General features: G+C 37.5%; 1 protein-coding gene and 1 pseudogene across 1 annotated transcript; one reads left to right on the top strand and one right to left on the bottom strand.

The window, feature by feature from the left end:
• Window positions 1–3,308: 3,308 nt before the first annotated feature.
• Window positions 3,309–15,124, bottom strand: LOC116593590 (annotated as a pseudogene).
• A 1,390-nt stretch (window positions 15,125–16,514) lies between these two features.
• Window positions 16,515–17,453, top strand: LOC116593589 (olfactory receptor 6C2-like). The gene has a single exon (XM_032347872.1). It carries the CDS (start codon window positions 16,515–16,517, stop codon window positions 17,451–17,453), a length of 939 nt encoding a protein of 312 aa, XP_032203763.1.
• Window positions 17,454–18,240: the final 787 nt, after the last annotated feature.

The following is an 18,240-nucleotide window of genomic DNA, read 5'->3' as shown; positions in this document are numbered from 1 at the left end:
CTCACTCTTTTTCTCTCGCAAAAAGATTTTAAGGTAAAAATGTAAGTTAAAATGCTGCGTGGTATTATTCTTTTTTTTCCAAAAAAATCAGATATATTAAAAGTATAAAAATTAAAATATAACACATAAAAGTTACATGTAAATAGTTGAACACAATAAGGTCTAAGTACAAAACCAATGGAAGAAATTATAAAGAAATGATCACTAGATAAAACAAACTTTGCACACCTTAAAAATAACTATGGAACAACCTGAAATGACAACAATAAACTGAATTTCTATATAAGAAACTGGAAGACACCTTTCTTAGCTTCCTTCCCCAAATACTTCGTTGAACACCTGCAGGCTGTTTATAGACACCAAAACAAAAATATTGTAGTCAAATAACCATGTTTCCAATAAGGATTTTCTGCTGCTTATTCTTAGGATTTTTGCTTGTTTGACTGCTTAATTCTATTGCCTCCCATCAGGTTATTTTAAATGCATGGACTTCATTAATTTGTTCAACACATGCTTTTATCACACTCCAACCAAGGCCAGACTGTGCTAGATACCAGGAACATATACTGGTGGACAAAACAGATACAGTCCTTTCCATTGCAAAACTTAAGAAGATAAACATTAATCAAGTGATCACACAAACTGCATAAAAAAAAAAAAGTAGAACACAATGATGACATATAAAAAGGACTTTACATATTGGGGTATGGGATGTGTATGTATCAAAGATTTCCCTAAAGAATTCATATAAACTTCCAGGATATACAGTGTGAAAATACATGCTTTTAAAAAACATTTTATTTTTATATAACCTATGTGTACCATTAGTGAAGCAATTTTTAATAATTTTTTACATTATTTTAGTACATAAATTACATGGGTAATTTTTAAAGAAATATGTTATTTTGATGTCTAGATAGTATTTATTAAGTTGAACAGTATTAATCATGAAATCACCTTATAATCTAGGTAAGATTGAAGTTGTTTAATCTTAGATGAATAAAAGTATCTTTCTAAACTCTCTGAAAAAATCAATCATCCTAAAGAAGACTTCAGGCACACCATTAAAAAAGAAGGCTAGTTAATAAGGATAATCTCAGATTCTAATGGGAATAAATCATTTGACAAATATCGAAGAACTTACTGTGTGAGATGCGTGATATTATTCTTAAAAAAATATATATATATGTATGCAAACATGGATAACATTTTGAAGGACAACCACCTAAATAATAATGTTCATTTTTGGGTTTTAGAGGTTCTATGATTTTTTAATGTTTCATATCTACTTTTGAATTGTTCTATATTAAATATGCATATATGTGTAGTTTTATATGGGAAGACTGTTGCCTAACTCATTGCACTGCCTAAACCATGTGTGAATATATGATGAATAGTTCTGATTTGTAATTAGAATCTTACTTTTCTATGCCTGGATTGAGCTGATTTCTCTTATTACCTCTCTTTCTCTCCAAGGGTACTAACCCCATTGGTGCTTGGGTTGGGATTTTTTTTTGCCAAAATAAATTATATTTTAGATTCATCAGAGGGTTTTGATTCAGGGGCCTTAGGGACCTTTTTATTGAGTTTTTTTTTCTATGCACCATATTTGAAGAAGGTAATAAGGAGGGTCTTTAATTTAAAAATCTGTTTGGCCTCATAGAAAATGAGAACACCCATTTTTGAAGACCTAGAGAGGCTTCTTAACTTTTGAACTTAGTTATCTTCCCTTTCCTTAGAGTGCACAGACATAGTTCCTCGTTTGAAAATAGGATGGTATATCTTGTAACCTAGCAGCCATATGTATATTCATAGTGAGTATGGGTTCCTAAGGGCCAAAAAATGTGCTTAGATGCTCCTACTGGTATCTTGTTGTTCAGTTGGAGGTTCACTTATGTCACTTGAGGTACAGCTTCCAAGTGAAACAACGAAGAATGTCAAAGGTAAGTTCTGAATCTTTTACTTGTCAGGTACCCTTAGTATTTGTAACTGATGGAGAGGATATTTTTGCTTTTCTCTATATAATATGTTTCACTACATATTTTAATCTGGGAGAGAAAATAAAATACTTCTTTCTTTTTTTACATTAAAAAAAGATTTTATTTATTCATTTGAGAAAGAAAGAGAACACAAGTGGGTGATGAGGCAGAGGGAGAAACAGGCTCCCTGCTGAGCTGGGAGCCCGATCCCAGGACCTAGAGATCATGCCCTGAGCTGTTCATGAGCCAAAGGCAGATGCCTAACCATCAGAGCCATCCAGGAGCCCCCCTTTTTTGAACATTTTTAAAAGCAGTTTCCACACCCAATATGGAGCTTGAACTCACGACCCTGAGATCAAGAGTGGCATGCTCTACTGACTGAGCCAGTCAACTTTTCCTCAAATACTTCTTTCAAACTTTATTTTTGATATTAAGACAATTTTTGAGATTTTTTTATAGAGCAAATGAACCTTCATCAAATTGACAACATGGGCGGACTCATTTAATCTATAATTAAATTGATAGCTTCGCAGGTATAGTGGTTTGATTGGCACACAGAAACAAGTCTCCAGGTGTCTATGGAACCCTCACTTTGTCTCTATTTCTTCTATCAAGTGTCTGTCTACATATCTATTCCATTTATCTCAATTATCAATGGGAAAGATACAATTAGAAAAATCTCCTTCTATTTTAGCACCAGTGTCACTAATCATTGATCTGTCTCATAAACCCAGGTTAATATCTCTCCCCACCCCTCTTTTTTGTAATATCTGCAACCTTGGTATTATACTGGGGAACTTTTCTTAGTGGAAACTGATACTATTCACTCATTTCACAAAAGTAAAGTGAGCTTCATATCCTTGATGCACGAAACATACATTTGTTGGGAATAATAAAAAAGTCAGAGGAAGCTATTTAGACACCAAACTAATTGGGTCTTATGGGGATGCTTTTTGAATTTTCTAATGGGAGAAGACATGAAATATTATAACAACTTTAGCCAATAAAAATACAATGTAAGCCACATTTGCAATTCAGAATTTTCCAATAGTACCATTTACAAAAGTGGTAGAAACAAGCAAGATTTTTTTAAGTTATATATTTCTCTATCTCAATATATCCAGCATATTATCATTTCAGTGACTATCCATAATAAAATTATTGAGATATTTAATATTAAGTCTTCTAAATATTATATGTATTATCAAGTCTTCTAAATATTATATGTATTTTATAGTTGCTGCATATCTCATCCAAACCAGTCACATTTTTTGTTTTGAAAGATGACCTTTTATCACTCTTAAGTACAGGAAATTCAACAGCATCCACTCAGTCCAGTTTAGTGGCCAGTTCTTTAGCCTTTGTCTTTTCCAACTGGCAATGTGAGCCATGGACTTTTGACCCAGGATGTTTCCTCCCCAGTGACAGTGGATTTCATCTTATCTGTCAGTCATTGGTCCTGATAGCTTCCACCTGCTTAGCCAGAGCTCCTTTGTCTTCTGAGTTAACCTGTATGAAGGTGACAGTGGTGCAGGTCTTCTGTGGACCAGATGCACCAGCCTGGCCTTCCCCTTGATAATGCAGTAGGGAACCCCCATCTAATGACACAGGGTGGGCAGGAAGACAACCAGCTCAGTAGGATCCAGGTATATATAATCATTACCATCTGAGCCTTCTTGTTTTCCACCAAGGTGGTGACAGCTTGCAGACAGGTGGCCTCTTACTGGGGACATCTCCTTTGCAGGCAGCTTTCTTCTCAGCTGAGCAAACCATTTCTACTTCTTCTCTTGCTTTGTCTCTGTATTTGTGGGCCAGCTTAAGCAGTTGAGTTGCTGTTTGGTGGTCCAAGACCTGGGCGAATTGGTTAATCACAGAAGGTACTTTTAGATGTTTATAGAGAATAGCCCTTTGCTGCTGCAGTTGGATATAGCAGAGGCATTTGACAAAGCAGGTAAAGTTCCTTTTGGGCTAGATGTCCTTTCTGATGCCCAAATTCTTTGCCCTTTTCTCAAACAAGGGATGACCACCTCTTGGCCTCCTGTTTCTTCATGACAGCAGGGGCCAGGGCCAACTTTTTCCCCTTGTTTTCTTTCCTTTTGGCGTCTTGGATGGCTGAAGGAGAGAGTGAGACAAGCCACACTTTCAGTGTTCAGATAATAAATCACATGTGGCTAATCAAAAAGAATGAAATCTTGCCATTTGCAATGATGTGGACAGAACTAGAGGGTATTATGCTAAGCAAAATTTGTTAGTCAGAGAAAGACAAGCACCATATGATTTCAGCCATATGTGGAATTTAAGAAACAAAACAGATGAACATGGGGAAGGGAAGGAAAAATAAAATAAGATGAAAATTGAGAGGGAGGCAAACCACAAGAGACGCTGAACTCTAGGAAACAGTGTTGCTGGAGGGGAGGTGGGTGGGGGAAAATGGATAATTGGGTAATGGGCATTAAGGAGGACACTTGAAGTGAGCACTGGGTGTTATATGCAAGTGATAAATCACTAAATTCTACTTCTGAAACTAGTAAAAAAAAGTAAAGTATTCAGGCCACTTGGACACTTAAAAAAATAATTCATATGTGGCTAATGGCTACTGTGTTAAATAGCAGAGACCTAGAACATTGATCGAAGGTAGCAAAGGGCTGGATAGACCATGTATTCAATTAGGCATTTCAGAACCACAATTATGTTGCTCTTGCCCAGACCCTGAGTGATTGTGTAGTTGGCCTTTGGTCTTCTTACCACATTGATAGATATACTGATGTACGTATAAATTGTATTAAGAAGGAGAACATCAATAATATAGAGGAAAATTCTGGAACATATGGTCATTTTTCCTTCTTCAGAGTGGATATGACCAATCCATTAAAAATATAATTAAATAGATGTTGGCAAAAAGCATCTCATGAAGAGCACTCTTTTGCCCATGTTCTCTAAAATACATCCTCATCCTTTTCACTAAAGTGAAAAATCCACTGTAGAGATTCATTTCTTTATTTATATTTAATATATATGTTTAAATGATTCTGGTTGTGAAAGGGTAAATTCATCAAAATTTGTCATGCAAAACTCTGTGACAGACACTATATTTAGTGCTGGGTATAAACGAGAATATAAGATGTTTAAATTCCTTTCCCAAGTGGGACTTACAGTTAGTTTTAAGGGAGGGGAAGACAGATAATTTTGGAAAGTGTTGATTATTAGGAAGAAACCTAAAAAGACTGGTGTATATTAGAGTGAACAGATGGGAGGAGTCTCACCAAATTTGGTGGTCAGGGGTCAGTCCTAGAAGTAGATGACATTTGAATTGAACCCACAGTGACAACATGATTCCAGGAGTGTGCCGACAGGAGAACAATGTAGGCAGATGGTTCAGCATGTGTAGAAGCCAAAGGAGGTCTGCCCTGAGGATCAGACAGAAAGCCAGATAACCAGGATGTGGCCAAAGACAGTGGGGATGGGAGGTGACTAGTAGGCTATGGCATAAGCTTTGTTCTATGGATAATAAGAAGCTATTGTTGCATTTTAAGTTAGGGAGGGACATGGACTAATGAGTATTTAAAAAAAGTTCCTCCAGCTGTCATGAATGAAAGAGTAGTTGAGAGGGGGAAAGAGGGTAAACAGAGAATTCAGTTCAGAGAGACATGTGGGATTTTTGTCTAGTATACTGTGCTGGTGAGCTTTTGTTAAATTAGAAGTGTATTTCATAGTCTCTCATGGTTCACCTCCCCTTCCAATTTCCCCAAACTCCCTTCTTCTCTCTAACTCCCCATGTCCTCCATGCTATTTGTTATGCTCCACAAATAAGTGAAATCATATGATGATTGACTCTCTCTGCTTGACTTATTTCACTCAGCATAATCTCTTTCAGTCCCGTCCATGTTGCTACAAAAGTTGGGTATTCATCCTTTCTGATGGAGGCATAATACTCCATAGTGTATATGGACCACATCTTCCAGGTAGTGGGTATTATAGAGGGCACGGATTGCATGGAGCACTGGTTGTGGTGCAAAAATAATGAATACTGTTATGCTGAAAATAAATAAAAAAATAAATAAAAACCCGAAAGATCTAAAAAAAAATGTATTTCATTGTAAAAAGATGCAGCAGTTGCCCCTACACAGATTTGAACTGTGTGGGTCCACTTATGTGGATATATTTTTTCTTCTTTAATAAACACAGTAGAGTACTATAATTGTATTTTATCTTCCTTATGATTTTCTTTAACATTTTTCTCTAGCTTACTTTACTATAAAAGTACAATATATAATACTTACAATATGCAAAGTATGTGTCAATTGATAGTTACATGTAAGGCTTCTTATTGGCAAGTCTTCTGATCAACAGTAGGTTATCAGTAGTTAAATTTTTGGAAAGACAAAAGTCATACACAGATTTTTGACAGTGCAGGGTGTTGGTGCTTCTAACCTCTGCGTTTTTCAAGGGTCAACTCTGTGTGTGTGTATTTAGCTTTCCCTCTCTTTCAGGTGATAGTGAATAGACAGTATGAAGACTTATCTTTAAATTTAACATTTTATTTTTGAAATTATTTCAAGTTTATAGAAAGATTGTGCAATTAAGAATAGTACAAAACACATCAGTATCCAATGCACATAATGTTGATATTTTATTCTACTTACTTTATTATTTGCTGTCTGTCTCTCTTCATAACAGTTTTTATGACACATTTGTGGTTAAAATACAGATATCATGGCCCTTAACTACTGTATCCTTACATAATGCAGTGTGTATGTCTTTTTTTTTTTTCCCAATTTTTTTTTTTATTTCCAGCATAACAGTATTCATTATTTTTGCACCACACCCCGTGCTCCATGCAATCCGTGCCCTCTATAATACCCACCACCTGGTACCCCAACCCACCCACCCCCCGTCCCTTCAAGACCCTCAGATTGTTTTTCAGAGTCCATAGTCTCTCATGGTTCACCTCCGCTTCCAATTTCCCCCAACTCCCTTCTCCACTCTAAGTCCCCATGTCCTCCATGCTATTTGTTATGCTCCACAAATAAGTGAAACCATATGATAATTGACTCTCTCTGCTTGAATTATTTCACTCAGCATAATCTCTTCCAGTCCCGTCCATGTTGCTACAAAAGTTGGGTATTCATCCTTTCTGATGGAGGCATAATACTCTATCCCCAGGGGTACAGGTCTATGAATCACCAGGTTTACACACTTCACAGCACTCACCAAAGCACATACCCTCCCCAATGTCCATAATCCCACCCCCTTCTCCCAAACCCCCTCCCCCCAGCAACCCTCAGTTTGTTTTGTGAGATTAAAAGTCACTTATGGTTTGTCTCCCTCCCAATCCCATCTTGTTTCATTGATTCTTCTCCTACCCACTTAAGCCCCCATGTTGCATCACCACTTCCTCATATCAGGGAGATCATATGATAGTTGTCTTTCTCTGCTTGACTTATTTCGCTAAGCATGATACGCTCTAGTTCCATCCATGTTGTCGCAAATGGCAAGATTTCATTTCTTTTGATGGCTGCATAGTATTCCATGGTGTATATATACCATATCTTCTTGATCCATTCATCTGTTGATGGACATCTAGGTTCTTTCCATAGTTTGGCTATTGTGGACATTGCTGCTATAAACATTCGGGTGCATGTGCCCCTTTGGATCACTACGTTTGTATCCTTAGGGTAAATACCCAATAGTGCAATTGCTGGGTCATAGGGCAGTTCTATTTTCAACATTTTGAGGAACCTCCATGCTGTTTTCCAGAGTGGCTGCACCAGCTTGCATTCCCACCAACAGTGTAGGAGGGTTCCCCTTTCTCCGCATCCTCGCCAGCATCTGTCATTTCCTGACTTGTTGATTTTAGCCATTCTGACTGGTGTGAGGTGATATCTCATTGTGGTTTTGATTTGTATTTCCCTGATGCCGAGTGATATGGAGCACTTTTTCATGTGTCTGTTGGCCATCTGGATGTCTTCTTTGCAGAAATGTCTGTTCATGTCCTCTGCCCATTTCTTGATTGGATTATTTGTTCTTTGGGTGTTGAGTTTGCTAAGTTCTTTATAGATTCTGGACACTAGTCCTTTATCTGATATGTCGTTTGCAAATATCTTCTCCCATTCTGTCAGTTGTCTTTTGATTTTGTTAACTGTTTCCTTTGCTGTGCAAAAGCTTTTGATCTTGATGAAATCCCAATAGTTCATTTTTGCCCTTGCTTCCCTTGCCTTTTGCGTTGTTCCTAGGAAGATGTTGCTGCGGTTGAGGTCAAAGAGGTTGCTGCCGGTGTTCTCCTCAAGGATTTTGATGGATTCCTTTCGCACATTGAGGTCCTTCATCCATTTTGAGTCTATTTTTGTGTGTGGTGTAAGGAAATGGTCCAATTTCATTTTTCTGCATGTGGCTGTCCAATTTTCCCAGCACCATTTATTGAAGAGGCTGTCTTTTTGCCATTGGACATTCTTTCCTGCTTTGTCGAAGATTAGTTGACCATAGAGTTGAGGGTCTATTTCTGGGCTCTCTATTCTGTTCCATTGATCTATGTGTCTGTTTTTGTGCCAGTACCATGCTGTCTTGATGACGACAGCTTTGTAATAGAGCTTGAAGTCCGGAATTGTGATGCCACCAACGTTGGCTTTCTTTTTCAATATCCCTTTGGCTATTCGAGTTCTTTTCTGGTTCCATATAAATTTTAGCATTATTTGTTCCATTTCTTTGAAAAAGATGGATGGTACTTTGATAGGAATTGCATTAAATGTGTAGATTGCTTTAGGTAGCATAGACATTTTCACAATATTTATTCTTCCAATCCAGGAGCATGGAACATTTTTCCATTTCTTTGTGTCTTCCTCAATTTCTTTCATGAGTACTTTATAGTTTTCTGAGTATAGATTCTGTGTCTCTTTGGTTAGGTTTATTCCTAGGTATCTTATGGTTTTGGGTGCAATTGTAAATGGGATTGACTCCTTAATTTCTCTTTCTTCTGTCTTGCTGTTGGTGTAGAGAAATGCAACTGATTTCTGTGCATTGATTTTATATCCTGACACTTTACTGAATTTCTGTATAAGTTCTAGCAGTTTTGGAGTGGAGTCTTTTGGGTTTTCCACATATAGTATCATATCATCTGCGAAGAGTGATAATTTGACTCTTCTTTGCCGATTTGGATGCCTTTAATTTCCTTTTGTTGTCTGATTGCTGAGGCTAGGACCTCTAGTACTATGTTGAATAGCAGTGGTGATAATGGACATCCCTGCCATGTTCCTGACCTTAGCGGAAAAGCTTTCAGTTTTTCTCCATTGAGAATGATATTTGCGGTGGGTTTTTCATAGATGGCTTTGATGATATTGAGGTATGTGCCCTCTATCCCTACACTTTGAAGAGTTTTGATCAGGAAGGGATGCTGTACTTTGTCAAATGCTTTTTCAGCATCTATTGAGAGTATCATATGGTTCTTGTTCTTTCTTTTATTGATGTGTTGTATCACATTGACTGATTTGCGGATGTTGAACCAACCTTGCAGCCCTGGAATAAATCCCACTTGGTCGTGGTGAATAATCTTTTTAATGTACTGTTGAATCCTATTGGCTAGTATTTTGTTGAGTATTTTCGCATCTGTGTTCATCAAGGATATCGGTCTATAGCTCTCTTTTTTGGTGGGATCCTTGTCTGGTTTTAGGATCAAGGTGATGCTGGCCTCATAAAATGAGTTTGGAAGTTTTCCTTCCATTTCTATTTTTTGGAACAGTTTCAGGAGAATAGGAATTAGTTCTTCTTTAAATGTTTGGTAGAATTCCCCCGGGAAGCCGTCTGGCCCTGGGCTTTTGTTTGTTTGGAGATTTTTAATGACTGTTTCAATCTCCTTACTGGTTATGGGTCTGTTCAGGCTTTCTATTTCTTCCTGGTTCAGTTGTGGTAGTTTATATGTTTCTAGGAATGCATCCATTTCTTCCAGATTGTCAAATTTATTGGCGTAGAGTTGCTCATAGTATGTTCTTATAATAGTTTGTATTTCTTTGGTGTTAGTTGTGATCTCTCCTCTTTCATTCATGATTTTATTTATTTGGGTCCTTTCTCTTTTCTTTTTGATGAGTCGGGCCAGGGGTTTATCAATTTTATTAATTCTTTCAAAGAACCAGCTCCTAGTTTCGTTGATTTGTTCTATTGTTTTTTTGGTTTCTATTTCATTGATTTCTGCTCTGATCTTTATGATTTCTCTTCTCCTGCTGGGCTTAGGGTTTCTTTCTTGTTCTTTCTCCAGCTCCTTTAGGTGTAGGGTTAGGTTGTGTACCTGAGACCTTTCTTGTTTCTTGAGAAAGGCTTGTACCGCTATATATTTTCCTCTCAGGACTGCCTTTGTTGTGTCCCACAGATTTTGAACCGTTGTATTTTCATTATCATTTGTTTCCATGATTTTTTTCAATTCTTCTTTAATTTCCCGGTTGACCCATTCATTCTTTAGAAGGATGCTGTTTAGTCTCCATGTATTTGGGTTCTTTCCAAACTTCCTTTTGTGGTTGAGTTCTAGCTTTAGAGCATTGTGGTCTGAAAATATGCAGGGAATGATCCCAATCTTTTGATACCGGTTGAGTCCTGATTTAGGACCGAGGATGTGATCTATTCTGGAGAATGTTCCATGTGCACTAGAGAAGAATGTGTATTCTGTTGCTTGGGATGAAATATTCTGAATATATCTGTGATGTCCATCTGGTCCAGTGTGTCGTTTAAGGCCTTTATTTCCTTGCTGATCTTTTGTTTGGATGATCTGTCCATTTCAGTGAGGGGAGTGTTAAAGTCCCCTACTATTATTGTATTATTGTTGATGTGTTTCTTTGATTTTGTTACTAATTGATTTATATAGTTGGCTGCTCCCACGTTGGGGGCATAGATATTTAAAATTGTTAAATCTTCTTGTTGGACAGACCCTTTGAGTATGATATAGTGTCCTTCCTCATCTCTTATTATAGTCTTTGGCTTAAAATCTAATTGATCTGATATAAGGATTGCCACTCCTGCTTTCTTCTGATGTCCATTAGCATGGTAAATTCTTTTCCACCCCCTCACTTTAAATCTGGAGGTGTCTTCGGGCTTAAAATGAGTTTCTTGGAGGCAACATATAGATGGGTTTTGTTTTTTTATCCATTCTGATACCCTGTGTCTTTTGACAGGGGCATTTAGCCCATTCATATTCAGGGTAACTATTGAGAGATATGAATTTAGTGCCATTGTATTGCCTGTAAGGTGACTGTTACTGTATATGGTCTCTGTTCCTTTCTGATCTACCACTTGTAGGCTCTCTCTTTGCTTAGAGGACCCCTTTCAAGATTTCCTGTAGAGCTGGTTTGGTATTTGCAAATTCTTTCAGTTTTTGTTTGTCCTGGAAGCTTTTAATCTCTCCTTCTATTTTCAATGATAGCCTAGCTGGATATAGTATTCTTGGCTGCATGTTTTTCTCGTTTAGTGCTCTGAAAATATCATGCCAGCTCTTTCTGGCCTGCCAGGTCTCTGTGGATAAGTCAGCTGCCAATCTAATATTTTTACCATTGTATGTTACAGACTTCTTTTCCCGGGCTGCTTTCAGGATTTTCTCTTTGTCACTGAGACTTGTAAATTTTACTATTAGGTGACGGGGTGTGGGCCTATTCCTATTGATTTTGAGGGGCGTTCTCTGAACCTCCTGAATTTTGATGCTCGTTCCCTTTGCCATATTGGGGAAATTCTCCCCAATAATTCTCTCCAGTATACCTTCTGCTCCCCTCTCTCTTTCTTCTTCTTCTGGAATCCCAATTATTCTAATGTTGTTTCGTCTTATGGTGTCACTTATCTCTCGAATTCTCCTCTCGTGGTCCAGTAGCTGTTTGTCCCTCTTTTGCTCAGCTTCTTTATTCTCTGTCATTTGGTCTTCTATATCACTAATTCTTTCTTCTGCCTCATTTATCCTAGCAGTGAGAGCCTCCATTTTTGATTGCACTTCATTAATAGCTTTTTTGATTTCAACTTGGTTAGATTTTAGTTCTTTTATTTCTCCAGAAAGGGCTTTTATATCTCTCGAGAGGGTTTCTCTAATATCTTCCATGCCTTTTTCGAGCCCGGCTAGAACCTTGAGAATTGTCATTCTGAACTCTAGATCTGACATATTACCAATGTCTGTATTGATTAGGTCCCTAGCCTTCGGTACTGCCTCTTGTTCTTTTTTTTTGTGTTGAATTTTTCCGTCTTGTCCTTTTGTCCAGATAAGAGTATATGAAGGGGCAAGTAAAATACTAAAAGGGTGGCAACAACCCCAGGAAAAAATGCTTTAACCAAATTAGAAGAGATCCAAAATCGTGAGGGGGGAGAAAGGGGATAAAAAGAGGTTCAAGAAGGAAGAAAGAAAAAAAAGAAAAAAGAAAAAAGAAAAGAAAAGAAAAGAATTAAAAAAAAAGGAAAACACCTAAGAAAAATGTAAAAAAGAAAAAATATATATATTAGATAAACTAGTAAAAAATCGTTAAAAAAGAAAAAGGTAACAGTTAAAAAAAAAAAATTTTTACCCGAAGGCGAGAAAAAAAAAAAAAATGAAAAAGAAAAAAATTAAATTAACTGCAAGACTAAAAAAAAAAAATCACAGGGAAAAAGCCATGAGTTCCGTGCTTGGCTTTCTCCTCCTCTGGAATTCTGCTGCTCTCCTTGGTATTGAAACCGCACTCCTTGGTAGGTGAACTTGGTCTCAGCTGGATTTCTTGTTGATCTTCTCGGGGAGGGGCCTGGTGTAGTGATTCTCAAGTGTCTTTGCCCCAGGCGGAATTACACCGCCCTTACCCGGGGCCGGGGTGAGTAATCCGCTCGGGTTTGCTTTCAGGAGCTTTTGTTCCCTGAGCGCTTTCCGTAGAGTTCCGGAGGACGGGAATACAAATGGCGGCCTCCTGGTCTCCGGCCCGGAGGAGCCGAGAGCCCAGGGCCGCACTCCTCAGTGCGCCCTCAGAGAACAGCGCCCAGTTACCCCCGTCTGCCTGACCTCCGGCCGCGCTCCGAGCTCTCTGAGCCTGCGACCCGTTCAAGGTAACACCGAGCTGTGAGCTTACTGTCGGCTCTGTCTCTGTAGCCGGCTTTCCCGTTCCAATACCCGCAAGCTCTGCGACACTCAGACACCCCTGGTCCTTCTGTGACCCTGCGGGACCTGAGGCCACGCTGAACCCGCGTGGGCTTTGCCCCGGTTTAGCCTCTGGAGCGATGTCCCTCAGCGGAACAGACTTTTAAAAGTCCTGATTTTGTGCGCCGTTGCTCCGCCGCTTGCCGGAAGCCGGCCCCTCCCCCCGGGGTCTATCTTCCCGTCGCTTTGGATTCACTTCTCCGCCGGTCCTACCTTTCAGAAAGTGGTTGTTTTTCTGTTTCCAGAATTGCTGTTCTTCTTCTCTTCGATCTGCCGATGGATTTTCAGGTGTTTGCAATCTTTAGATAAGCTATCTAGCTGATCTCCGGCTAGCTGAAGCAGTCTCAGCCTGCTACTTCTCCGCCATCTTGACTCCTCCCCAGTGTGTATGTCTTAATAGAGATTTTTACTTGCAAGTCCACAGCAATGTTCTTGACTTCAGTGAATTTAACACCAAATCAATAATTTTATTAAATTTGCCGTCCATACTTTGTTACTGACCAGTAACATCCTTTTTTTTTAGTTGCTTAAAAAAAGTAATTTATTATTTCTCACAATTGTATGGATTAGCTGAAAGTTTCTCTTTTTTATTTTTAAAAAATTTTAAGTTTTAATTTCAATATATGTTAATATACAGTGTTACATTAATTTCAGATATACAGTATAGTTATTCACCAATTCCATATATTACTCAGTGCTCATTAAGGTAAATGTATATTTTTTTTTACATCAACTTTTTTTTTAGTATTTTTTTATTTTAAGCATAACAGTATTCATTATTTTTGCACCACACCCAGTGCTCCATGCAACCCATGCCCTCTACAATACCCACCACCTGGCACCCTGACCTCCCACCTCTTGCCCCTTCAAAACCCTCAGATTGTTTTTCAGAGTCCACAGTCTCTCATGGTTCACCTTCCCTTCCAATTTCCCCCAACGCCCTTCTTTTCTTTTTCTCCCCATGTCCTCCATGTTATTTGTTATGCTCCACAAATACGTGAAACCATATGATAATTGACTCTCTGTGCTTGACTTATTTCACTCAGCATCATCTCTTCCAGTCCCGTCCATGTTGCTACAAAAGTTGGGTATTTGTCCTTTCTGATGGAGGCATAATACACTATAGTGTATATGGACCACATCTTCCTTATCCATTCGTCCGTTGAAGGGCATCTTGGTTCTTTCCACAGTTTGGTGACCATGACCATTGCTGCTATAAACATTGGGGTACAGATGGCCCTTCTTTTCACTACATCTGCATCTTTGGGGTAAATACCCAGTAGTGCAATGGCAGGGTCATAGGGAACATTTTTAATTGAATTTTTCTCCCTTCTAAACAGTACCTAAACTAGGTCAGTCATTTTATTTAATAGTTATGATTCTTTAACCTTCTTTGGAATATTTCCACAGCCTGTATATTTTGTTATTTTTTTGAGGTGCACATTTTTGAAGAATATAGTTTGTTTCCACTTCCTTTTTCAATAGAACTTCTTCAGTTTGGGTTTCCTTGATGTTTTTTCCTCATTCAATTCAGGTTTCTCATTCTCAGAGTACTATATAGATAGTATGGTTATTTTCAGGGTGATACATATGATCACCAGGTCAAATTGTCCAATTATATGGTCATTACTTTTTTTTTTATAGCTAACAAGCAGTCTATATGAATACACTTAAAGAACACACAAGTTTTCTATTCCTCAACTAAAATTTCCCCAGTTTTGTATCTCTCAATGGTTTTTGCCTGATTTGGTCTTTGCTGTAGTGATTGCCAATGTCTGATTTCCAACTCAAGGTCTTGCTCCACATATGTGGGCTGGTCCTTGGCATTCTACTATGAACAAGAGTTCTCCCTTCCTATCAACTTATACTTGATCCATTGCCTGTGTATATGTTTGGTCTCATGAATTCTTAGTTTTCAATGCTTATAATTAATTTCTGTGCTTACTAATTATGGTGCTCAAATTGTCACACATTTTGCCAGTGGGACCTCCTTCAAGCTGGTTTCAGTGGACCTTGTTGCAAACCCCATTGTCCGAGAATTTCCTTACTTTTGGCATAGAAGATGTTGCATGTTCACCTGTACCTATTTTATTTCAGTCCTGGATCAGCCATTTTTTTAAGGGGACCTCTGTTCATTCATCTTGGGGCTCTAGAGTGAGCTCAGTGCTATTTGGTTATCTTTTTACTTAGCAATTTTAGTGGGCTAAAAAATACAAGCAAGCATATATATATATAATACAGTATACAAATAAACATGCACTCATAGACATGAGCATATATAAAATGCATATATATCTTTATATACATGTTTTCAGAATTATAAATTTATGCTGAAACTTCCCATTCTACTACAACCATTTAGGATTCTTTCTTATCTTTCCCCAATCCATATTGATATCTTTCTAATTCCTTATAAAAATCTCTGACAATCAACATGTTCTCATTACTCAGTCCTATAATAAATCGAAAATAGTTTCAGCATAGTTTCATCCATACTCCTTGAAAAAACAAGTGTACTAAAAAGAGTTCAGGATTTGTTCACATTACTTTTTATCCTCCTATCAGACCAAGACTGAGAGGATATAGTTAGATAATGTGTTCATCAGAACTTGCACTAGTCCTTTCTTTTCCCCACTGGTATGGTTATGGTATTCATTTGAGATGAAAATTGGTTGATTTTTTCCAGTTCAGCTTTCAGTTTTATGTCCTCCTTCTTGTCATCATTGACTTAAATTGATTTTGTTTTGAGTATTCATATTAGAAAGTTTACAAAAGGCAAAACAATATGACAACTGTATGAAACTATTAAAAGTGTATGGTGGAAGTGTCATTCCCTAATGGGAAGGAATTAAAGAAATTATATAAGAGCATACCAGAGCACATTTGTGTGTGGTTGATACTAATCTAGAAAAGGGGAAGAAATTAATGATGTGAAAAACAGATAAGGAGAGCTGCTATGTGAAGAGCTAAATGTCTTCTTGAGGTGATCAGAGACTGGCTTCAGAAAATAAAAAAAAAAATATCTGTACAGTACTTATTATTTCCTTCATACTATCATAAGCATGTACTTAGTTTATCTTATTTAAACTTCATAGTAACTTTAAGATGTAGTATTATCATTACCCCATCTTACAGAGGAGGAAATTGGGAGCACAGATTGGTTAAAGGACTTGTCCAAGGTAGTTCATGTAATAGATGACAAACTCGACAAACTGTGTTTGTTTCATTGTGGTACATTCAGTGGGACTAAGGTCATCACCTCATGAAAGACCTGTTTTGCAGTTATACAAGGCACAGCATGTGACTAGGTTTAATTTTTGTTTATAGTCACTATTCATCCTGTCATATTTTGACATTGCTCCTCAGATCCAATTTCTGTGACTTTTATGTGAAGATTGGGCAGTGGTGTGAAGCCAATGATGAGAAACCATTCAGCAGTAACAACGTTCATCTTACTGGGTTTGACAAATGACCCACAGCTAGAGATTTTTATTTTTATCTTTCTGTTTATCTCATATATGTTAAGCGTAATTGGGAATCTGACCATAATTTCTCTCATCTTGGTGGATTCTCATTTAAAAACAGCTATGTATTTTTTTCTTCAAAATTTCTCTTTCTTAGAAATCTCATTCACAACCGCCTGTGTCCCCCCATACCTATATGTCATTTCAAGTGGGGACAGAACCATCACCATCAAGGCTTGCTTCAGCCAAATCTTTTTTATTGTCCTCTTTGGAGCTACAGAATTTTTCCTTTTGGCTGTGATGTCTTACGATCGCTACGTGGCTATCTGCAAACCCCTGTATTATGTGACCATCATGGACAACAGAGTCTGCAGGAATCTCATCCTCAGTTGTTGGATATCCGCCTTATTGATTATCCTTCCACTCCTTGGTTTGAGTCTCCATCTGGAATTCTGTGACTCTGTTATTGACCATTTTTATTGTGATGCTTCTCCATTACTGAAGAATTCATGTTCAGATACTTGGCCTATAGAGCAGCTGGTTATAGTCTGTGCTGTTTTGACCTTCATAATGACCCTTGTGTGTATAGTTCTGTCATATATATACATCATTAGGACAATTCTAAGATTACCCTCTGTCCAGCAGAGGAAAAAAGCCTTTTCCACCTGTTCTTCCCACATGATTGTGGTTTCCATCACGTATGGCAGCTGCATATTTATGTATGTCAAGCCTTCAGCCAAGGATGAAGTGGCCATTAATAAGGCAGTTTCTCTGCTCACTATATCTGTTGCCCCTTTGTTGAACCCTTTCATTTATACCCTGAGAAATAAACAAGTAAAACAGTCTTTCCATGATACCCTTAAAAGACTTGCATCTCTTTCAGAGAAATATTAGATTTTCATATTGGGAGTTTAAATTAAAACAAGAAACAACTTATCCTATATCAATATGAAACCATATATTACAAATGGTATATCAATTCAGCATATAGGTGGAAATTGAATGAGGAAATTGTGTAGTTCTCAACTTTGAGGAATTTTAGTTCTCAATATAGAGGAACAATAAAGGAAATTTAGAAGAGAATCTAAGGAAAAATTGTGATGGACCCAGCATTATGCAGATAGATACTTCTAACTTTTCTGGAACTTCTGTGTCTTCCTAATCTATATTTCAGTCAACTCTTTTTAGTCTTATCAGGTATACATTAGTCATTAGTCTTGTGTGTTGAATCTATTCCATTCATGTCACTGTTTTTCCCTTCTTGTAACACTACCTCTTTCAAAGTATTTTCTCTTTTCAAGAGGTTAAGAATGCTGGAAAAATAAGCTCCCTTCACCTTCAACTCTGTTTTGTTAATCCTGCCTCACAATAATCATGTGGATTTGAAGAAAATTCTATAGTCATCCTTGCCTCTTCTAATCAGAACTTATTAAAACATGTATGAAAAATCATTACATAAACAAAGATATAACCAAATGGTCTTTTAAAAAAAGATTTTATTTATTTATTTAGACAGAGATTTGTTGAACCCCTGAGAAATAAGTAAAGCAGTCTTTTTGTGACATTGTGAAAATATTGGTATTTCATTTATAGAAATAGTAGAACAGCATACTGAGAACTCAAATTAAAAGGTATATTATCAGAATATGGGTGGAAATTGAAGCCACTGACAATGGCAAGT

The sequence above is a fragment of the Mustela erminea genome, chromosome 6, assembly GCF_009829155.1.
Source record: "Mustela erminea isolate mMusErm1 chromosome 6, mMusErm1.Pri, whole genome shotgun sequence".
Classification (NCBI taxonomy): domain Eukaryota; kingdom Metazoa; phylum Chordata; class Mammalia; order Carnivora; family Mustelidae; genus Mustela; species Mustela erminea.
The sequence above is the reverse complement of the archived record's forward strand: the minus strand, read 5'-3'. Positions and strand labels throughout refer to the sequence as shown.

Coding starts and splice junctions, on each gene's coding strand:
- LOC116593589 (XM_032347872.1), top strand. CDS start 16,515: ATGAGAAACCATTCAGCAGTAACAACGTTCATCTTACTGGGTTTGACA.